At 37.8% G+C, this 24,478-nt stretch overlaps 1 protein-coding gene across 4 annotated transcripts in view; it reads left to right on the forward strand.

The window, feature by feature from the left end:
- The first annotated feature begins 2,743 nt into the window (after positions 1-2,743).
- Positions 2,744-24,478, forward strand: part of LOC130930233 (disco-interacting protein 2 homolog C-like) — a 98,376-nt gene continuing 76,641 nt past the window's right edge. For all 4 annotated transcript variants that reach the window (XR_009067017.1, XR_009067018.1, XM_057858030.1 and 1 more), the window contains exon 1: positions 2,744-2,963. Coding sequence is in view for 2 of the 4 variants with exons in the window: in XM_057858030.1 (XP_057714013.1) it covers positions 2,882-2,963 (82 nt within the window). In the remaining 2 variants the exon portion in view is untranslated. The remainder of the gene's footprint in view (positions 2,964-24,478) is intronic.

A 24,478-nucleotide genomic window follows, 5' to 3' on the forward strand; every position in this document is an offset into this window, starting at 1 on the left:
TCTGCCACCACCCTGACCTGCACACTGTCCGAGTTGCGCTAGATTGCGAGGGCCCGTTCAGTCCTGCTTGCAGGCCTAGTTATAAATATTCTTCTAAGTTCATTTTATTGCTGACACTGCGTTTCGGGATCATCAACATCTTGTGCCCCTCCTGCCCCAAAAGTCAAACTCCGCCTATGTAGATTAGGGCATTTACATAGAAAACACGTCTATACTTACAGAATTTTCAAGTTAAGAAACTACTTTCAGAACCAATGAATTTCGTAAGTAGAGGTACCACTTGTCTATAGACCCTACTCACGTGACGTCACAGCCACGCCCCCGCGGCATGTTGTCCGTATACTCGTCATGTTAATGCATTAGCGCTTCGTAAATTCCTCCTATTATGGCGTGTTCTTCTGCTCGTTAACATTAATAATCAAAATGGTGAAGTCGTGTGTGGCGGTCGGTTGCAAAAACAGAGAAGATAGACGGAGAGACTTGAAGTTTTACCGTATTTCGAGAGACCCGGAGAGGAGAGCGAGATGGACTGCTGCAATTCGACGAGAAAACTGGGCTCCAAACGACTACCACAGATTATGTAGTAGTCATTTTATATCTGGTAAGATGCATTTAATATATATTTAGAGGGTTTTGGGCTGACAACCACAATTAAGATCATTGCTAGGCTAATCGCCGACAACATACACTCAGACGTTGTGAATGAACTACCTGAAAATACAGTGCCTTGCAAAAGTATTCGGCCCCCTTGAACCTTGCAACCTTTCGCCACATTTCAGGCTTGGAAGATAAATCTCCGTCCCAGTCTCAGGTCTTGTGCAGATACCAACAGGTTTTCTTCCATAATGTTCCTGTATTTGGCTGCATCCATCTTCCCGTCCATTTTAACAATCTTCCCTGTCCCTGCTGAAGAAAAACAGGCCCAAACCATGATGCTGCCACCACCATGTTTGACAGTGGGGATGGTGTGTTCAGGGTGATGAGCTGTGTTGCTTTTACGCCAAACATATCGTTTTGCATTGTGGCCAAAAAGTTCAATTTTGGTTTCATCTGACCAGAGCACCTTCTTCCACATGTTTGGTGTGTCTCCCAGGTGGCTTGTGGCAAACTTTAAACGAGACTTTTTATGGATATCTTTGAGAAATGGCTTTCTTCTTGCCACTCTTCCATAAATGCCAGATTTGTGCAGTGTACGACTGATTGTTGTCCTATGGACAGACTCTCCCACCTCAGCTGTAGATCTCTGCAGTTCATCAAGAGTGATCATGGGCGTCTTGGCTGCATCTCTGATCAGTTTTCTCCTTGTTTGAGAAGAAAGTTTGGAAGGACGGCCGGGTCTTGGTAGATTTGCAGTGGTCTGATGCTCCTTCCATTTCAATATGATGGCTTGCACAGTGCTCCTTGAGATGTTTAAAGCTTGGGAAATCCAAATCCGGCTTTAAACCTCTCCACAACAGTATCTCGGACCTGCCTGGTGTGTTCCTTGGTTTTCATAATGCTCTCTGCACTTTAAACAGAACCCTGAGACTATCACAGAGCAGGTGCATTTATACGGAGACTTGATTAGACACAGGTGGATTCTATTTATCATCATTGGTCATTTAGGGCAACATTGGATCATTCAGAGATCCTCACTGAACTTCTGGAGTGAGTTTGCTGCACTGAAAGTAAAGGGGCCGAATAATATTGCACGCCCCACTTTTCAGTTTTTTATTTGTTAAAAAAGTTTAAATTATCCAATAAATGTTGTTCCACTTCACGATTGTGTCCCACTTGTTGTTGATTCTTGACAAAAAAAATTAAAGCCTGAAATGTGGCGAAAGGTTGCAAGATTCAAGGGGGCCGAATACTTTTGCGAAATCCTGTATATAATTATAAGGGGATAATAAGACAGTTGTCATACAATTAATTTACAATTTCACTATTGAGGTCAAAAGCCAAAAAATAAATTCAACTAGGGACAATCTGGAGTAGTGCTATCGCACTTCATATTTATTACATATTATATATGAATGTAGTGAGAGTGCTATCGCTAAACCATATAAACATTAAAACCCCTAGCTCCATTGACAAATGACATGAAATACATTAAACTTGACAGTGGATGTTAGCAAGAACAAAAGATTTTGAATTGAAAATTTCGTAACTCACCTTCCCGAGCACAAGATTCCCGCCGAATTTTCGTGTACGAGGACCTGTTTCACCCAACCAGCAACGTAGCATTTATAAGCCTCCAAGCTCTTAAAGTTTTTCAAACTTTCGTGAGAATAGGCGATTTTGTGTGGACAAGATAGTTGTAAATATCAGGGTCAGGCGAAGACGGCGAAGACAGCGGGTCGAAAAACATCGATTTAGGCATCAAATATGGATCTGGCGAATGGATAAACTGAGGCTTTTCCACATAACGCCTTTTATGCAACGCATCCAATGAGTTTACGGCGTCAGATAACACCGGGGCTTCCATGAATTGCTGTATAACTTGCACGACTAATTGAAAACAATGAGAATAGGTCTAAAAAATACGGACAATATGGCGGCCGGATACAGCGACACGTCATTTTGTGACGTAGGTGAGTAGGGTCTATAGAGCTAGAAATGTAATTGCACTGACGCAAAATGGCCGTCAAGCGATAACAACCAGTTTGGCTAACAGCGTGCTTATCGCACATCGTATTTTTTTAAAATGATATTTACAGCCGATAAGGCAGTTTTGTTTTTGACAGGCGAGCGGACCGGAAACAGCTAGTTTACACATCCGCGAGCTTGACGGCTCGCTGACTGGGTCAAGGAGTAAAATCAGTTCCGACTCGGATCTTTTTCTGAATATTTTTGAAAGGAAAAAAAGAAGAGGGAGGGGAGAAAAAGGGAGTTTGACGGCGGAATGGCGGATATGGACCCGCTGGTACCGATACCCGTGGAGGTTCGGGCCAAACTTGCCGAGCTGGAGTTGGAGTTATCCGAAGGTGAGTGGCTTGTTTAGCTTGCGAGTCGGTTCGGTCTGCTCTGGTTCTGAGTTGAAACAGGGAAGAGTTTGAAAGTTGATAAAAACAAGACAAAAGTGTTTCCAACCATTCCTCGCTGTATCGCGTTTCACTTTTCACGAGGGGAAAAACATCTTTTTTGTTTGTTTGTTTGTACACACGATCGCGTTTTTAATAACTATCATAAACTTTTAGTACCATTGACGATTATAGTCGTCAAATCAATTGGCGTCTAGTCATTCTTGTTAAACGCATTTATTGGAATGCGTTTAACACGAGTAAAGTCCAATTCATTTGAACTGGTATAGTGGCAGCAAACGGATTGGACGTCTACCAGTGATAAACTCATTTAAAATCACAGCAGAAGGATGACGAGAGCTTTTTTAATGTTTATTGGTTGTTTTGTTGAATGATTTCCCACCCTATGTATCGATAATTGTTGTATCGCCATACCGTGAGCATAAGCGGATTTTAAGCGGGGGCCAGGCCCCCCCGGTGGCCGATAAGTGTCTTTGTATTAGGGCTGTCAAACGATTTAAATTTTTAATCGAGTTAATCACAGCTTAAAAAGTAATTAATTGTAATTAATCGCAATTCAAACCATCTCTAAAATATGCCATATTTTTCTGTAAATTATTGTTGGAATGGAACGATAAGACAAGATGGATTTATATATTCAACATGCGGTACTTAAGGACTGTATTTGTTTATTATAACAATAAATCAACAAGATGGCATTACCATTATTAAAATTCTGTTAAAGCAATCCCTGGATAGAAAGACTTGTAGTTCTTAAAAGATAAATGTTAGTACAAGTTATAGAAATTTTATATTATGTTAATGTTTTCGTTTTAATAAAATTTGCAAAATTTTCAATCAAAAAATAAACTAGTAGCTCCCCATTGTTGATGGCAATAATTACACAATTCTCATGGTGCTGAACCCATAAAATCAGTCGCACCCAAGCGCCAGCAGAGGGTGACAAAACTCCAAAAAACACAAGTAACAAGTGCACATGACCCTGAGCTGTCATTTTATTCTGTTTAAGCGGGGCATGTGCGTTAATTGCTTCAAATATTTTAACGTGATTAATTTAAAAAATTAATTACCGCCCGTTAACGCGATAATTTTGACAGCCCTACTTTGTAATTGACTGTCCTATGTATGTATAAAAGTTGTAAAGCAATAAAACTGCAACAAAAATGAATAAAATGAACATAAAAAAAAAATTTTGTAATTGGTCAAAATTATTTTTCGAGCACCTTAGACAGTCATTTGTTTTGCATTATCATAAAAAAAAAAAAAAAAAAAAAAAAAAAAATCATATTAAAACCCCTCTTAATGTTTTCGTTTTATTAAAATTTGTAAAATTTTCAATCAAAAAATAAACTAGTAGTTCGCCATTGTTGATGTCAATAATTACACCATGCTCACTCATAGTACTAACACATAAAATCAGTTGGACCCAAGTGCCAGCAGAGGGCGCCAAACACCAAGAAACAAGTAACAAGCTGACGTTACACTGTGCTGTCATTTTAATTTGTTTGAGCGGGGCATGTGCGTTAATTGCTTCAAATATTTTAACGTCATTAATTTAAAAAATTAATTACCGCCCATTAACGCGATCATTCTGACAGCCCTAATTTTCAAATAGAAATGCAACTTTTCATAGTTTGAATAAACATCTATTTTCTTTGTGCTAATGATGAATGTGCAAGATGTCCAATCCATTTAGACTGTAGACACCAAATTTAATTTTTACAATGTGTAATCGTGGAAAAAAAACGTAAATAATTGCCAAATCGTCAAACATTATTTAATGCCAGTGCTGTTTTAGTATCGCAGATTGTCCCGCCTACTCATGGCGCATTAGCTATTCAAAAAACTAGCTCAAATGAGCCCAGCAAGTGAAGTGACTTTGTCTTAGTCCCAGACAGAGGAAGACAAAGACAAGAGTGATTGCACAGGTACAGAGCAGTGGCTTCTCCAGAAATTTTTCATAGGGGTGGCCAGATGGGGCCACTTAAAATCTTGGGGTGGCCAAAACTAAAGCCATAATTTCAGGTTTTCATTATATTATTGCAGTAAAAAGGTCAGGGGAAAACTATCGGAAAGACTTAAGGACACGGCTACTGATATACTTTGGTGTATTGTGTAATATTTGATGTTATAAATGATTTAATGTGCAGTCCATAACTGCCCAGTCAACATTTTGAGTTCCACGACAATTCTGTTTTATCGTGTTATGTTTACCGTAATTGTCGGACTATAAGCCGCTACTTTTTTCCTTCATTTTGAATCCTGCGGCTTATAGTCCAGTGCGGCTTATTTGTTGATTTATTTCAGTTAAAATGGAACACTTTATTTGACAGCGGTGTCATAAGACTGTCATAAGACCATCATAATCATGACATGACACTGTCATGGGCCTTACTGAATGCTTATGTCATTAAGTGTCATCTGGCAAATGATGTCACTAACTGTATTTATGTCCAGCTTGAATTTTTACATCCAAAAGTGAGATAATTTGCCAGATAACACTAAATGACATCTGTTATAAGCATTCATAAATGGTCATGACAGTGTCATATCATAATTATCATTGTCTAATGACAGTCTTGTGGCGCCACTGTCAAATATAGTGTTACCAAATACCATAACTAGTAATAATGAAACAACTGGAACAGTAACTGAAGAAATAATTAGCACAGAACATGAATTTTGATAGTTATTTGCATCTGTTGCGCTGCAATGCATGCTAGGAGACATGTTGGACAACAATCGTGTTGACCGCAGGTGGTAGCAGAGGTTGACTATCTCGCCCAAGGGAGCAGTGATGACCAAATGAAGCTTCTTGAAGCAATGAAGCTTTGCAACCATGTGGTTCAAAGCTTCATGGGGGTTCATTTGGTCTTATGAAAGTCATTTGATTTTGCTGTCAAATGAAGTATTACCGGTTAATATCTTTTGGTGTTAATATCTCATAATACAATGAGGACAGCTGCGGCTTATAGTCCGGTGTGGCTTATCTATGAACACATGCCTTATAGTGCTCAATTAGCGTATATTAGGCATTAGGTGTACATTTAACCAGGGCTGTCAAACGATTAAAATTTTTAATCGAGTTAATCACAGCTTAAAAATTAATCGTAATTAATGGCAATTCAAACAATCTCTAAAATATGCCATATTTTTCTGTAAATTATTGTTGGACTGGAAAGATAAGACAAGACGGATATATACATTCAACATACTGTACATAAGTACTGTATTTGTTTATTATAACAATAAATCCACGAGATGGCATTAACCCATTTCTATGAAAGGGACCCACGGATAGATTCTTAAAGGATAAATGTGAGTTTGTATATTGTGACTAAATATTGCCATCAAGTGTATTTGTTGAGCTTTCAGTAAATGATACTGTAGCGACTAGAGGCGCGCAAAATTTCAGATTCTTAGATTATTCGCAATTCGGCCGTGGAAGATTCGACAACGATTCACAAACATCCAAATTCCGATTATTGAATTATACCAGAAAAAGCGGAAATAAAACGCAGTCAGCGCGGTCTTCTGGATGCAATGAGGAACGGACCGAGAGTAAATATCATGTTCAGCTAATGCCGCTAGGTGAAAAAACCCAATAATACCTGACTGCGGCCGTCAGCCGCTACAAACAGCGCCCAGCTATGGTAGATATCACATATATCTAGACTAGATGTGAAATGACAGACTTTCCCGCGCTAGTAAACAGGCGCCATCTTATAGCAGTAGACTTCTCTAGAAGGCTCTGTTGTAGAGAACCTAATTACTTTTGATCTAAAATACCCCTAAATCGGCAAAATCTTGACTTGAATCTATCTTTAAATGATGAAACGGTTTTAAAACTTTCACATGTCGAAAGAAGACATGAGGGAAATTATGGAATAACGGGCGCAATTTTAACAACTTTAACGGTTGATTCACAACATTAAATTAATTGAATGTAGTTTAAAGCTGCTGATACAGAATGGGGACTTGAGTATTTCATTTACTATTTTTACTAAAATAGTAGTTTGGTTTATTTAGCCTGAGAGGATTTTTGAACAATTTTGGAACAAATATACAAAACATTAAAACAAAACCAAAAATGGGGGGAGGGGGGCATCACTAATCGATTTATAATCGAATCGGAGTCTCTGAATCGTAATCGTAATCGAATCGTTAGGTGCCCAAAGATTCCCACCTCTAGTCGCGACTTAACTGTTCTGCCCAAATGCATGATGGGAAGTGGTGCAACCATGACTGTGAGTGGTGGCTGCAAATGCTATATCTTCTCTGCGTTGGTTACACTACAGGGTGTTAAGAAATAGAACAACTCTTGTTATTCTTCCTCACGTCGCTTCCCACAATATTTATAGTTGCTGTGGGAGGGATTGCAAAGCTTTTGCCAATTAGAAGCACGGCCCCAATGAATGCTTGTATCTACTCCACTCACTTGACACTAGGGCTTTAACGATTAATAGATGAACTCGAGTATTCGATTAGAAGAAAAGATTCGAATTAAATTTTGCTGCTTTGAGTATTCGTTTAATTAAAGTGGTGTTGTAATGTTTTGTTTTGAAAGTGTTCTCATTTAGTTTAATTGATTTGGGTGGATGCACTGCCCTCTAGTCTACCTCATTTCACATGGCTGAATCCATCTGCTCTCTGTTAAGACTAACATAAGCTAAGTTTTTGTTTGAGATTTTTTTTTTTAATGCATTCGTATTTTAGTTTAAAGGGTATATTTAGCCATTTATAATGGGATTATGTGTCTCAACCATTTAACAACATCGTAAAAAGAATATTAGCATTTTATAGAATTTAAGCTAGCTGACTTTTGCTATGTAAATTAGCCAACTGTTCTTTTGTTGTACATAGATCCTCATTCATTTTTTTTATACTGTTAGAGGCTCACCTAAGGTATTTTAATTTTTAATCTTCGTTATTACTCGATTATTCGAATAAATAGTTCATCGATTAATCGACTACTAAAATAATCGATAGCTGCAGCCCTACTTGACACTGCCTCTTATCTCTGTATGTAAATAAAACGGCGCCATTGTAGGCTGTTTGCGGCAATGCGTGAGTGAGTCGTACCGCAAATGCGTTAATTGCGATAAATATTTTCACGTGATTCATTTTAAAAATTAATCACCGCCCGTTAACGCGATAAATTTGACAGCCCTACATTTAACAAAACAAAATAAATGCATTCATTTGGGATGAAATGCATAACTGATGCTACAACAATCTAACGATATACTGGCAAGCGGGGTGGCCAGTGGGGTGGCCGACCAATTTACCCCCTGGTGGCGCCACTGGTACAGAGACATCATTTAAACTGAGCAAACTAGCTTTCAGTGCCATTGACAGCGCTAGACGTCCAATACGTTTAGACTGAGAGGGGCGTTTTAAATGGATTGGACGTCTAGCACCGTTATCAGCAGCCGTCGAGTGCCGCTAAAACACTTTTGGAGCATGGCCAGGTGAAAAACCGACAGGTGCACACACCTGTCTCACCGATACGTATTGCGATGAGTCATGTCGACTTTGTTTTGCCGCGCCACGTCTGAACATGTCGCGGCGACTGATCAGGTTGGACCACTCGGATGACCTGCTTTCCATGTTGTTTGCATGTTCCCGCTTCTGATCTTTTGCTTTTGTGGCTGAGCACAACCAAGCAACACGCAAAGAATTTCCTGAGCCCCGTTAGACCTCCCTTACTAACCCCCCCCCCCCCCCCCCCCCACTCCCCAAGTCGAGAATCTATTTTAGGTTTAATAAATTCTCCCGTGTGTGTGCGCGCCAGAGAGATTCCTTCAAAAGTACTGCAGGGATTTTCCCGTCTGGCAACAAACCAGTTAGAGGACAACTGTTGGAATCAGGGCCGGTCCTATGTTAATCCGGGTCCGGGAGCAATACCATTGTTTAGCCACCCCCGCCCCATGTAAAAAAAATATTAAATTATGAAAAAAAAAAAAAAAAATTGTGGGAAAATATAGAAGATTAGATTTTTAAAAAATGAATTACTCCTATTTTCTTTATTTTTTAAAAATTTAATTAGATAAATATATATTACAGGTTTTGGCAATCAGATTTTATTTTTTAAAATTATGTCTGTAACCCTTTGGTGCCCGAATTTGCATTTGTGACAAAATAGACATAAAAATATTGGGGAATACAAAAAAAAAAAAAAATCTCTATTTTGAAGTTCTATTTTTGATATTTACATTTTTTATGTAAATGGAAATGTAGAATATTATAACAAAAAACAAAACCTCTTTTTAATGATTGTTTTTTTAAAAAATTTATGCGTTAGTTTTTCAGTTTTTAGTCCTACGATTTACATTTTTTAAAATTTGCATGCATAAAAAGGCCCCAAAAAAGGAAATGTTTTTTTTTTAAATTAATTTTTAAATTTATTTTAATAATTTCTATTTTTAATGTTTATAACATTCTGCATTTATTATTATTTTATGTATTTTTCAGTTTGTATTTTTAACATTTATTAACATTTTTTATTTAAATAGAAAGAAGGCGAAAACCTGTAAATGATTTTTTTCCCCCCTAAATGTTTTCCAAAATTTCATTTCAAATATTTTAAAATTATTTTTCTGTTTATATTGTTCTGTTTTTAAAAAAGCTGACATGGAAATAAAAACGATAAATATTCTTTTTTCCTTTTTTTTTTTTATTTTTTTTTTTACCTTAAATACATCTCATGTTTATTTTTTTATTATTTTAAAAAGTTATGAAAATATGTATAATTTAATACAATAAAATATATTAATATATTGATATGTTACTATCTAAAATTATTAAGATCAATTTTTTAAAAATCGTGAATACTATCTAAATACATATTACTATTTCTTATTATAATATATATTATAGAGTATATGTACAGTATATATAAAAATAAACAAAAATCAAATGGAATTTGTAGGATTTTTTTTTTCATGAAATCCTTAAAAATGAAAAAGTATCTTTTGTGAGAAAATATAGAAAATTAGTTGTTGTTTTTTTTAAATGAATTTTGACATTTTCTTTATTTTTTGAATTTAATTAAATAAATATTAAATCAATGTTCAGGCAATCAGATTTGTTTAAATTTTTTTGTCTGCAACCCTTTAATGCCTGACTTTGCATTTAACAAATATACAATGGTATGAAAAAGTATCTGAACCTTTTGCAATTTCTCACATTTCTGCATAAAATCACCATCAAATGTGATCTGATCTTTGTCAAAATCACACAGATGAAAATACAGTATTTGCTTTAACTAAAACCACCCAAACATTTCTAGGTTTTCATATTTTAATGAGGATAGTATCCAAACAATTACAGAAGGGGGAAAATAAGTGATTTAATATTTAATAACATTTAATATTTAATAATATTTTGTTGCCCCCCCACCTTTGGCAGCAATAACTTCAACCAGAAGCTTCCTGTAGCTGCAGATCGGTCTGCCACATCGATCAGCACTAATCTTGGCCCATTCATCTCGACAAAACTGCTGTAGTTCAGTCAGATTCCTAAGATGTCTGGCATGAATCGCTGTCTTTAGGTCATGCCACGGCATCTCAATGGGGTTCAAGTCTGGACTTTGACTAGGCCACTTCACAACGTGTATTTTGTTCTTCTGAAACCATTCTGAAATTGATTTACTTCTGTGCTTTGGATCATTGTCTTGTTGCAGCATCCATCCTCTTTTTAACTTCAACTGTCTGATAGACGGCCTCAGGATTTCCTGCAAAACAGCCTGATAAACTTTTGAATTTGTTCTTCCGTTAATGATTGCAAGTTGTCCAGGTCCTGAGGCAGCAAAACAGCCCAAATCATGATGCTCCCTCCACCATGCTTCACGGTGAGGATGAGGTGTTGATGTTGGTGAGCTATTCCATTTTTCCTCCACACACGACAATGTGTGTTACTCCCAAACAATTCAACTTTGGTTTCATCAGTCCAGAAAATATTTTGCCAAAACGTCTGTGGAGTGTCCAAGTGTTTTTTTTTTTGTGAACATTAAACGAGCAACAATGTTGTTGTTTTTTTAGACAGCAATAGCTTCCTCTGTGGAGTCCTCCCATGAACTTCTTGGCCATAGTTTTGCATATAGTTGACGTGTGCACAGATATATTGGACTGTGCCAATGATTTCTGTAAGTCTTTAGCAGACACTGTAGGGTTCTTTTTTACTTCTCTAACTATTCTGCGCTGAACTCTTGGCATCATCTTTGGTGGACAGCTACTCGTTGGGAGAGAAGCAACAGTGCCAAACCCTCTCCATTTGCAGACAACTTCTCTGACTGTCGATTGATGAACATTCAGACTTTTAGAGATTTTTTTGTATCCTTTCCCAGCTCAATACAATTCAACTAGTGGTGCAACGATTAATCAATTAACTCGAGTTTTCGATTGGAAAAAAGATTCGAATTTAAATTTGGCTGCTTCGAGTATTCGTTTAATTAAAGTGGCGTTGTAATGTTTTGTTTTGAAAGTGTTTGCATTTAGTTTATTTAATTTGGGTGGACACACGGGCCTCTAGTCTACCTCATTTCACATGGCTGAATCCAGCTGCTCCCTGTTAAGACCAACATAAGCTATGTTTTTGTTTGAGCTAATGTTTTTTGTAATGCATTCATAATTTAGTTTATTGGTATATTTAGCCATTTTTTGTGGAAACATGTGTCTGAACCATTTGTTAAGAGCATTGTAAAAAAACGATAGCATTTTGTAGCATTTAAGCTAGCAGACTTTTGCTATGTCAGTTAGCCAACTGTTCTTTTGTTGAACATAGATCCTCATTTATTTATTTTTTTTGTACAGTTTGAGGCTCAACTCAGGTACTTTCATTTTTTATGTTCCTTATCCGATGACTCGATTATTCGAACTGAATAGTTCATCGATTAATTGACTCCTAAAATAATCGATAGCTCCAGCCCTACATTCAACAGTCCTATCACAGGTCTTCAGACAGCTCTTTTGACTCAGCTATGATGCACATCAGACAATGCTTCTCATCAAGACAATTCTTACCAGGTGTGTGTTTTATAGTGGGCAGGGCAGCTTTAAACCACTCATCAGTGATTGGGCACCCACCTGACTTAAATTGTTTGATAAAAATTGGTTTCAATTGCTCTTTAAGTCTCCTTCGGCAGAGGGTTCACTTACTTATTTTTCTCCCTTCTGTCATTGTTTTTGCATACTATCATCATTAAAAAATGAAAACCTATAAATTAACGCGATAATTTTGACAGCCCTAACTGGCGTTAATTACTTTTTAAAATTAATCACGTTAAAATATTTGACGTAATTAACGCAGATTACCCGCTCAGACAGATTTAAATGACGGTACAGTGAAACACCACTTGTTAATTGTGTTTTATGGAGTTTTGCCGCCCTCTGCTGGCGCTTGGGCGCGACTGATTTTATAGTCTTCAGCCACCCATGAGCATTGTGAAAGTAATTATTGACATCAACAATGGCGGGCTACTAGTTTATTTTTTGATTGAAAATTTTACAAATTTCATTAAAACGAAAACATTAAGAGGGGTTTTGATATAAAATTTCTATAAATTGTACTAAAATTTTTCTTTTAAGAACTACAAGTCTTTCTATCCATGGATCGCTTTAACAGAATGTTAATAATGTTAATGCCATCTTGTTGATTTATTGTTATAATAAACAAATACAGTCCTTATGTACCGTATGTTGAATGTATATATCCATCTTGTCTTGTCTTTCCATTCCAAAAATAATTTACAGAAAAATATGGCATATTTTATAGATGGTTTGAATTGCGATTAATTGCGATTAATTACGATTAATTAATTTTTAAGCTGTAATTAACTAAGTAATTAATTAAGTTTGACAGCCCTACTTTAAATGTTTGGCTGGTTTTAATTAAAGCAGACACTGTTTTTACATCTGTGTGATTTTGACAAAGATCAGATCACATTTGATGTTGATTTTATGTAGAAATGTGAGAAATTCCAGAAGGTTCAGATACTTTTTCATACCACTGTCATAAAAAGATCTATCATAGAGATACTTGAGAAAAATTTAAAAAAATGTCTGTTGAACTCATTGACCAATCCATTTGCACCGAGAGGGGTTGAATGAACCAAAGTTGACCAACGCTGCCATTCTTCAAAGTGACAATTTGGCACGCAAGTCAAATGTTTGGCTGCAGGCGACCGACAAGACAACGCGCGAGACGTCCGCGTGACTGTAGCGATCAATGCGCCCTCTGTTGTCTCTCGGCGCCGCCCGTCGTCGTATTTCTCGTATTTAGCGGCGTCTGATCGAGTCCCAAAAGTCACGAGGGGACCGTCGAGAGCAAACGATCAGAAACTCGTCGTTGGCGCCCCCCCGACTGTATTCTTTATCCTCTGTGAAAAACAATATTATTGATTGGGCTTTGCTAGCCCAGCTAATAAAATTCCTCAACTTTATTATTCAATAGATTCCGTTTGACCGACCAGCACCGTTCAAATATCAATATGACCAGAAAATTTTTCAAATGACCCCTCCAAAATTTTCCGTTCGCGTGCAAATGAAGATTTATTGGGGGGGGGGGGGGGGGGGGGGGGGAAATAAAAATTGAAAACGCTACTTGTCCTAAAATTTTGGACTAAATCACATAATTTCAATTTCATAATCAAAAATTCCAGCTTGGTAAGGGGCATAAATAAAAGTTGTATACAGAATTTGCCAACAATATTCCCATTTATTTCTAATGGGATGCCATTGACAGGCATATACGTCCAATTTTCCAATTCATTTTCAATGGCAGGAAAACATCGGTTCTTGTTACTTTAGGCCATTTACCATGACAGCCTATTGACATTCAACTGGGGCCTATGTAAGTCGATGCCATTGACAGCGATGCGATAGGAAGTGTCCCCGAAATGTCTCCCAAATCAACAGGAAGTGACCTGCTATCAACAGGACGTGTCCCCAAAATTTCCCCAAATCTATAGGAAGCGACCCGATACGAACAGGAAATGTCCCCAAATCATCAGAAAGTGACCTGATATCAACCAGGATGTGTCTCAAAATGTCACCCATGTCAATAGGAAGTGACCTGATATCAACGGGACGTGTCCCCAAAGTGTCCCCAAATCAACAGGAAGTAACCTAATATCAACTAGAAGTGTCACCGAAACGTCCCCAAATCATCAGGAAGTGACTTAATATGAAGAAGAAGTGTCTTCGAAATGTCCCAAATTAACAGGAAGTGACCTGATATCAACAGGACATGTCCCCAAATCATCAAGAAGTGTCCTCGAAATCTCCCCAAATCAACAAAAAGTGACTTTATATCAACAGGAAATAACAACGAAATGTCCCCAAATAAACAAGTAGTGACCAGATATCAACAGGATGTATCCCCGAAATGTCCCCAGATCAACAGGAAGTGACCTGATATCAACAGGATGTGTCCCCAAAATGTCCCAAATCAACAGGAAGTGACCTTATATCAACAGGACGCGTTCCCAAAATGTTCCCAAATCAACAGAAAGTGACCTTATATCAACAGGACGTGTCCCCAAAATGTCCCAAATAAACAGGAAGTGACCTTACATCAACAGGACGTGTCCCTCAAATGTCCCCAAATCAACAGAAAGTGACCTAATGTGAACAGGAAATGTCACTGAAATGTCCCCAAATTAACAGGAAGTGACCTGATATCAACAGGATGTGTCTCAAAATGTCACCAAATTAACAGGAAGTGACCTGATATCAACAGGATGTGTCTCAAAATGTCACCAAATCAACAGGAAGTGGACTGATAGCAACGGGATGTTTCCCCGAAATGTCCCTAAATCAACAGAACGTGTCCCAAAATGTCCCCAAATCAACAGAAAGTGACCTAATGTCAACAGGAAATGTCACTCAACAGGATGTGTCTCAAAATGTCACCAAATAAACAGGAAGTGGCCTGACAGCAACAGGATGTGTCCCCGAAATGTCCCTAAATCAACAGGACATGTCCCAAAATGTCCCCAAATCAACAGAAAGTGACGTTATGTCAACAGGAAATGTCACTGAAATGTCCCCAAATTAACAGGAAGATTCTTAATATCAACAAGAAAGGTCCCTGAAATGTCCCGAAATCAAAAGGAAGTTAACTGATATCAACAGGACATGTCCCCTAAATGTCCCCAAATAAACAGGAAGTGTCCTAATATCAACAGGAAATGTCACCGAAATGTCCTCAAACCGACAGGAAGTGACCTGACATCAACAGGACGTGTCCCCTAAATGTCTCCCAAATCAACAGGAAGTGTCCCCGAAATATCGCCAAATCAACAGGCAGTCTCCCTGAAATGTCCCCAAATGAACAGGAAGTGTCCTAATATCAACAGGTAATGTCACCGAAATGTCCCCAAATCAACAGGAAGTGACCTGATATTGTCCCCGAAATATCCCCAAATCAACAGGAAATGTTCCCAAAATGTCCCCAAATCAACAGCAAATGACCTGATCAGGAAATGTCCCCGAAATGTCGCCAAATCAACAGGAAGTGACCTGACATCAAAAGGATATGTCTCTGAAATGTCCCCAAATCAACAGGAAGTGACCTTATATCAACAGGACGTGTCCCCAAAATGTCCCCAAATCATCAGGAACTCTCCCCAAAATGTCCCCAAATCAACAGGAAGTTACCTGGTATCAACGGAACGTGTCCCAGAAATGTCCCCAAATCAACAGAAGGTGACCTGATATCAACAGGATGTGTCCCCGAAATGTCCCCAAATCAATAGGAAGTCTCCCTGAAATGTCCCCAAATCAACAGGAAGTGTCCCAAAATGTCCCCAAATCAACAGAAAGTGTCCCAAAATGTCCCCAAATCAACAGGACGTGTCCCAGAATGTCCCCAAATTAACAGAAAGTGACCTAATATGTCAACAGGAAATGTCACCAAAATGTCCTCGAATTCACAGGTAGTGACCAGATATCAACGGTAGGTGTCCATGACATATCCCCAAATCAACAGGAAGTTACCTGGTATCGACGGAACGTGTCCCAGAAATGTCCCCAAATCAACAGGAAGTGTCCTAATATCAACAGGGAATGTCACCGAAATGTCCCCAAATCAACAGGAAGTGACCTGACATCAAAAGGATATGTCTCTGAAATGTCCCCAAATCAACAGGAAGTGACCTTATATCAACAGGACGTGTCCCCAAAATGTCCCCAAATCATCAGGAACTCTCCCCAAAATGTCCCCAAATCAACAGGAAGTGTCCTAATATCAACAGGAAATGTTACCGAAATCTCCCCAAATCAACACAAGGTGACCTGATATTTTCCCCGAAATGTCCCCAAATCAACAGGTAGTCTCCCCAAAATGTCCTCATATCAACTGGGCAGGTCTGCTGCCAAAAACAACACCGCGTCTAATCTATTTGTATTGGGAAGTTTGAAAGCCATCATTCACGCAAAAAAAAGTCATGTTTTTTTTTTTCCCTTCACGATTATTCTCGGCAGAATCAGCTGTTTCCCACATGTTACAAATGTGGTTTTTGAGGCTGCCGTTTTTTTGTGGAGGGAAAGGCAAGAATGCTTGTGTTGTCGTGTGTGTGAGCGCAAAGGCAGGCTTTTGTATATTTTTGTCCTCCGAGTGTGTTTTTGTCCAGAAGGAATGCGCTCGCTGACGATTGGCGACAGATGCTTCGTTTCAGGCCAACATCTGCCTTCGTGTGTGTGTCTTAACTCTTTTACTGCCACTGACGGCGCAAGACGTCCAATCCAAACATTGTCAAAGAGGGGTTAGTTTTGTGTCAATTGCTTATTAACTTAAGGGTCACTTGTTGATTTTGGCTCACTTTGTGCAGATTTCGGGAAACTTTGGAGTCACTTTCTGTACGTTTTTCAAAATATGTGTACTTGTACTCGCATGTAATTGGTCTACAAGTAGGTGTACTTGCGTTTATATGACTGAGAGTACTTGCACTTGCGTGGACGTTTACTACAATTACTTGTACTTGCGTGGACTCTAATACAAGTACTTATACTTATGTATAAAAATAATATGTGTACTTGTACTTGCACTAGCGTATGCTTGGACTACAAGTGTGTGGACTTGCGTGTGCTTATACTACAAGTAATTGTACTGTGTGTACTTGTACTACCAGTACATGTACTCGTGAGTACCTGTGTGTACTTGGCTTGTAATTGCATGTAATAAACATACAAGTACTTGTAAAGCATGTACTTGTACTACAAGTACTTGTTAGGTTTTGTCTTGGTTCCCTCCTAGTGTGTCCCTGTGATTGCCCATTGATTTTACCTGTTGTACCTGCTCCTAGTGTATCCTCCAACCTGCATCCTCCCGTGTCACCCAGCTGTTCCTTGTTGTCTCGTTACCCCTTGTCTGCGTGTGTGTATTTAAGCTCCCAGTTTCTTTTCACTCCTTGTTGTGTCAGTGTCAATGTCAATTTCAAGTCCTGTCCAAGCCCTCGTGTACCAGTCCCTCCGATTAAGTAAGTTTTGTTTGAACATTGCATTTTTTTATCCCCAGTCCTTGTGGTTGTACTTTGTGTTTTTGTTAGTAATTATTAAAAAGTTTTTTGAGTTCACCGCCCCCTACCTTGCTGCGTTTTTGTTTCCCTGCATTTGGGTCCACACCACCTGCCTGCCCGCGATCTGTGACAGTACTGGCATGTACTTGGACTACAAGTACTTTTACTGGCATGTACTTGGACTACAAGTACTTGTACTGGCATGTACTTGTACTTGATGAATTACTCCCATTTTCTTTCTTTATTTTTTTCATTTAATTACCGGTAAATAAATATTTTTAAAAATTTTTGGGCGATCACATTTGTTGAAAAATTTGTGTCTGTAACCCAGGGGTCCCCAAACTACAGCCCGCGGGCCGGATACGGCCCGCCTCCAAATTTGGTCCGGCCCCCTGAACAATTTTTTTTTTCTTTTTTTTTTTCAATAGTTTTATTTATTTCCTGGCTTTTTCTGTGAAGAACCCAGAGAAGGTTATTTGGTTATTATCTATTTAATTAATAGTGTTATTATTGTTACATTATATTATATTATATTATATTACTGTATATTATATTTTGGGCTGTCAAACGATTAAAGTTTTTAATCGAGTTAATCACAGCTTAAAAATTAATTAATCGTAATTAATCGCAATTCAAACTATCTATAAAATATGCCATATTTTTCTGGAAATTATTGTTGGAATTGAAAGATAAGACACGAGACGTATATATAGATTCAACATACTGTACATAAGTACTGTATTTGTTTATTATAACAATAAATCAACAAGATGGCATTAACATTATTAACATTCTGTTAAAGCGATCCATGGATAGAAAGACTTGTAGTTCTTAAAAGATAAATGTTAGTACAAGTTATAGAAATTTTATATTGAAACCCCTCTTAATGTTTTCGTTTTAATAAAATTTGTAAAATTTTCAAACAAAAAATAAACTAGTAGCTCGCCATTGTTGATGTCAATAATTACACAATGCTCATGGTGCTGAAACCCACAAAATCAGTCGCACCCAAGCGCCAGCAGCAGGTGACAAAACACCAAAAAACACAAGAACAAATGGACATGACACTGTGCTGTCATTTTAATCTGTTTGAACGGGGCATGTGCGTTAAATGCGTCAAATATTTTAACATGATTAATTTAAAAAATTAATTCCACCCGTTAACGCGATAATTTTGACAGTCCTATATATTATATTGTATTATATTATATTATTATTATTTTATTTACTTTTGTTCCGTGACGAATTCATAAAGGGTTATTTCATTGTGGCTTTTTGAAAAACAATACATTTTTACATTTAGGCACTCCTGCAATTGTCACCCTTTTTCTGTTACAAATTGACCCGGCCCCTCATCAGAGGAAAAAGTTATGTGGCCATCACAGGAAAAAGTTTGGGGACCCCTGCTGTAACCCTTTGATGCCTGACTTTGCATTTAACAAATATACAGTAGTAAGAAAAAGTATCTGAACCTTTTGCAATTTCTCACATTTCGGCATAAAATCACCATCAAATGTGAGCTGATCTTTGTCAAAATCACACAGATGAAAATACAGTGTCTGCTTTAACTAGAACCACCCAAACATTTATAGGTTTTCATAGTTTAATAATAGTATCAAAACAATGACAGAAGGGGAAAAATAAGTAAGTGAACCACCATAAGCGGATTTTAAGGGGGGGGGGCAGGGGTGCAGCAGCCCCCCCGGTGGCCGAAAAGTGTCATTGCATGTAATGACTTTCCTATATATATAAAAGTTGTAAAGCAATAAAAGTGCAACAAAAATGAATGAAATGAACAAAAATATATATTTTTACCATGGGTCAAAAATATTTTTCGAACAGATCATGTGACTAGCACCTTTGACAAAGTCATTTGCTTTGCATATAATTTAACATATATATATATATATATATATATATATCAATTTTTTTATTTTTTGATTGAAAATAGTTTTTTTGATTGAAGCAATTATTTTGGGGATTGAATGATTTAGACACAAACGTACTACCCCATAATATGGCCCAAACACAAAAAGGATTGTTTCAATCAAAGAAAACTTTTTCAATGAAAAAATAATTGTTCTAATGCAAAATTTTCAATCTCACATACTTTTGCGCATTCAAAAACCTTTTCTTTGATTAAAATTTTCTTTTTTGATTGAAGTGATTTTTCTTTTTGAAAATATATATTTTTTGAACCATTTTATTTTTTGATTGAATAATAAAGACAAAGATGATCTAGCCAAAATGTGGCCCAAACCCAAATCAACATTACTTCAATCAAAAAAGTTTCTTCAATCAAAAAAAAAAATTTTTTTTAATCAATCAAAGAAAAATAGCTTTCACATGCATTTCTTTGTTTTTTTTAGTTTTTTGAGTTTCAAATTTATTTTTGCATTCAAACACTTTTTTTTTTTTCGATTGAAACGACTTTTTTTTTGGTTTAAAATACATATTTTGATTGAAGAAACCTTTTTTTTTTAATTAAAGCATCTTTTGTATGATTGAATAATAAAGAGACAAATCTACCACCATATGGCTCGGCCCAGGGGATACCATTTTTGACTGGGGTAACTACATTGGCACGACACCGGCGGGCGTACCATATTCAACGGATGACGATCTTGGCGAAAGTATTGCTTAAGCAGCCTGATTTAGAATTCCCCTAAAGAATGATGGGAAACAAAAAACGCTCATCGTCAACTTATTATTATAAATACTCTTGTAAGTTGATTTTATTGCTGACACTGCGTTTCGGGGTCATCAATATGTTGTGCCCCCCGTGCCCCAAAAGTCAAACTCCGCCTATGACCGTTATATTTAATATTTTGTTTTTTAGCTTCAACTGTCTGACAGACGGGCTCAGGTTTCCCTGCAAAACATCCTGATAAACTTTTGAATGTGTTCTTCCGTTAATGATTGCAAGTTGTCCAGGCCCTGAGGCAGCAAAACAGCCCCAAATCACGATGCTCCCTCCACCATGCTTCACGGTGGGGATGAGGTGTTGATGTTGGTCAGCTGTTCCATTTTTCCTCCACACACAACATAGTGTTTTCCTACCAAACAATTCAACTTTGGTTTCATCAGTCCACCAAATATTTTGCCAAAACGTCTGTGGAGTGCCTTATATTATAAATACTAGGGCTGTCAAAATGATCACGTTAACGGGCGGTAATTTTTAAAATTAATCACGTTAAAATATTTAACGCACATGCCCCGCTCAAACAGATTAAAATGACACCACAGTGCAATGTCCACTTGTTACTTGTGTTTTTTTGTCGCCCTCTACTAGCGCGTGGGTGCGACTGATTTTATGGGCTTGAGCACCCATGAGCATTGTGTAATTATTGACATCAACAATGGCGGGCTACTAGTTTATTTTTTCATAGAAATTTTTACAAATTTTATTAAAACGAAAACATTAAGAGGGGTTTTAATATAAATTTTTTAATAACTTGTACTAACATTTATCTTTTAAGAACTACAAGTCTTTCAATGCATGGATCGCTTTAACAGAATGTTAATAATGTTAATGTCATCTTGTTGATTTATTGTTATAATAAACAAATACAGTACTTATGTACAGTATGTTGAATGTATAAATCAGTCTTATCTTTTCATTCCAACAAGGATTTACAGAAAAATATGGCATATTTTATAGATGGTTTGAATTGCGATTAATTACGATTAATTATTTTTAAGCTGTAATTAACTCGATTAAAAAATGTAATTGTTTTGACAGCCCTAATAAATACGTGTCCTCGCCTGCACTTGTACTTCGAATATGTATTTGGGCTAGAAGTGTGTGTAAATGTACTACAAGTGCGTGTTCTCTACTTGCATCCTGTTGGAGGCAGTCTTTCAGGTCCTCCGTGTGTTTGTTTTCAATTCAGGTGAGACGGCTAGACTGGATTGCAAAGTAAAAGACTGACTGGAGGCAAGAGATTATTACTGCGCAGTTTTAATTTCAGAAATTTCTGGGTGCATTCAATGACAGAACAAAGCTATGTAGAGAAATGCACACAGAACAGAGAGCTCGGCGTTGCTTATATTGTACTTAAAAGGAGGTGTGTCTGTTTGGTGATTAACTCATCTTACAAAATAGGTCACGAGCCATGCTGGTTGGCAGTTAAAAGTCCATGATTATTTTTGGCAGTTAAAGTCCATGATGATCTGAGGCAAAACTATCAGCAGTTTCAGTGAAAAACAACTGGTCCATGCTTGCAATAGGCGAGATGTATACTTACTTCAGTACTATAGGACCATATTCTTGTTTACTTTTCCTACAAGTTTGTGTATTTGTGTGAACTTGTACTATAAGTACTTGTGTGTAATAAGAAAAGTACTTGCGTGTACTTGTAATATAAGTACATGTTCTTGAGCTACAAGTGTTTACTGATCAGTACAACAAAGCCACCCACGCGATTTCTCCAAGAAATTGCATTTTCTAGTAGTTGCATAGTTTTTAGCGTGATCATTCCCCCTCTCCCCCAATCATATTTGGTCATTTGGTACCACATTGGAAAAATGGCGCTCATCCTGTGGAACAGACATTCTCTCTTGTTACACACACATATAAAACACATGACATCACACAGCATTGTGAGTGTGTCTCAGAAGGGTTCTCTTTGTCCTTCTCTGTTAGTATCTATGACAACACACACAGTAGCCATTGTATGTCCTTTATTCTAATTTTATCTCAACGTTAACTCTCTAACTATATCAAATAGAAGAAAAATGACTTCAAGCCGCTTGCTTGTATTGAATCACGCCTTCCCGCTGTGGACGGACACACACTTGTCACACCGTCAGCTGTGCGTAAAGGTCACTCACAAACACACACACATGCCACAATTTCTCATGCTGTCAGCCAATGGGGTTAACCCTTTCGCTGGCAGTCCTCCCAGTTCAAATGATATGGATATTTATCGTTGTCAGTGGGAGACCATGAGTTAAATACAATTATTGGAAAGCTGCAACCACTCCCAGTCAAAATGGATTGGACGTCTAGTGCCGTCAATGTCGGCCTTGACCCCTTGATGTCTGAATTTACATTTAACACACATACAGTACGTACAACAGAAAGCATTGGGGGAAATGCATGAGTACATAAAGCTAGTAATGATGATTTTAAAAAAAACAACAATATATTAAAGCAATAAATTATCGGGTTAACGGGCGGTAATTAATTTTTTAAATTAATCACGTTAAAATATTTGACGCAATTAATGCACATGCCCCGCTCAAACAGATTAAAATGACAGAACAGTGACATGTGTCATGTACGAGACGGACGACCCAGTTGCGTATCGCAGACACAGGATTTCATTGATGTTGACAGGCAAGGGAAAACTATCAGGTCAAGCGGCAATGGTGAGTTGACATGCAAGCATATGTTGAATCGCTGACGACCTGACACTGGATGTTGTCTGCTCGAGGCTTATATACAGTGCCTTGCAAAAGTATTCGGCCCCCTTGAATCTTGCAACCTTTCGCCACATTTCAGGCTTCAAACATAAAGATATGAAATTAAAATTTTTTGTCAAGAATCAACAACAAGTGGGACACAATCGTGAAGTGGAACAACATTTATTGGCTAATTTAAACTATTTTAACAAATAAAAAACTGAAAAGTGGGGCGTGCAATATTATTCGGCCCCTTTACTTTCAGTGCAGCAAACTCACTCCAGAAGTTCAGTGAAGATCTCTGAATGATCCAATGTTGTCCTAAATGACCTATGATGATAAATAGAATCCACCTGTGTGTAATCAAGTCTCCGTATAAATGCACCTGCTCTGTGATAGTCTCAGGGTTCTGTTTAAAGTGCAGAGAGCATTATGAAAACCAAGGAACACACCAGACAGGTCTGAGATACTGTTGTGGAGAAGTTTAAAGCCGGATTTGGATTTCCCAAGCTTTAAACATCTCAAGGAGCACTGTGCAAGCCATCATATTGAAATGGAAGGAGCATCAGACCACTGCAAATCTACCAAGACCCGGCCGTCCTTCCAAACTTTCTTCTCAAACAAGGAGAAAACTGATCAGAGATGCAGCCAAGAGGCCCATGATCACTCTGGATGAACTGCAGAGATCTACAGCTGAGGTGGGAGAGTCTGTCCATAGGACAACAATCAGTCGTACACTGCACAAATCTGGCCTTTATGGAAGAGTGGCAAGAAGAAAGCCATTTCTCAAAGATATGCATAAAAAGTCTCGTTTAAAGTTTGACACAAGCCACCTGGGAGACACACCAAACATGTGGAAGAAGGTGCTCTGGTCAGATGAAACCAAAATTGAACGTTTTGGCCACAATGCAAAACGATATGTTTGGCGTAAAAGCAACACAGCTCAACACCCTGAACACACCATCCCCACTGTCAAACATGGTGGTGGCAGCATCATGGTTTGGGCCTGCTTTTCTTCAGCAGGGACAGGGAAGAAAATTGACGGGAAGATGGATGCAGCCAAATACAGGAACATTCTGGAAGAAAAGCTGTTGGTGTCTGCACAAGACCTGAGACTGGGACGGAGATTTATCTTCCAACAGGAAAATGATCCAAAACATAAAGCCAAATCTACAATGGAATGGTTCAAAAATAAACGTATCCAGGTGTGAGAATGGCCAAGTCAAAGTCCAGACCTGAATCCAATTGAGAATCTGTGGAAAGAGCTGAAGACTGCTGTTCACAAACACTCTCCATCCAACCTCACTGAGCTCGAGCTGTTTTGCAAGGAAGAATGGGCAAGAATGTCAGTCTGTCGATGTGCAAAACTGATAGAAACATACCCCAAGCGACTTGCAGCTGTAATTGGAGCAAAAGGTGGCGCTACAAAGTATTAACGCAAGGGGGCCGAATAATATTGCACGCCCCACTTTTCAGTTTTTTATTTGTTAAAAAAGTTTAAATTATCCAATAAATGTTGTTCCACTTCACGATT

The sequence above is a fragment of the Corythoichthys intestinalis genome, chromosome 14 (assembly GCF_030265065.1).
Source record: "Corythoichthys intestinalis isolate RoL2023-P3 chromosome 14, ASM3026506v1, whole genome shotgun sequence".
In the NCBI taxonomy this organism is placed as follows: domain Eukaryota; kingdom Metazoa; phylum Chordata; class Actinopteri; order Syngnathiformes; family Syngnathidae; genus Corythoichthys; species Corythoichthys intestinalis.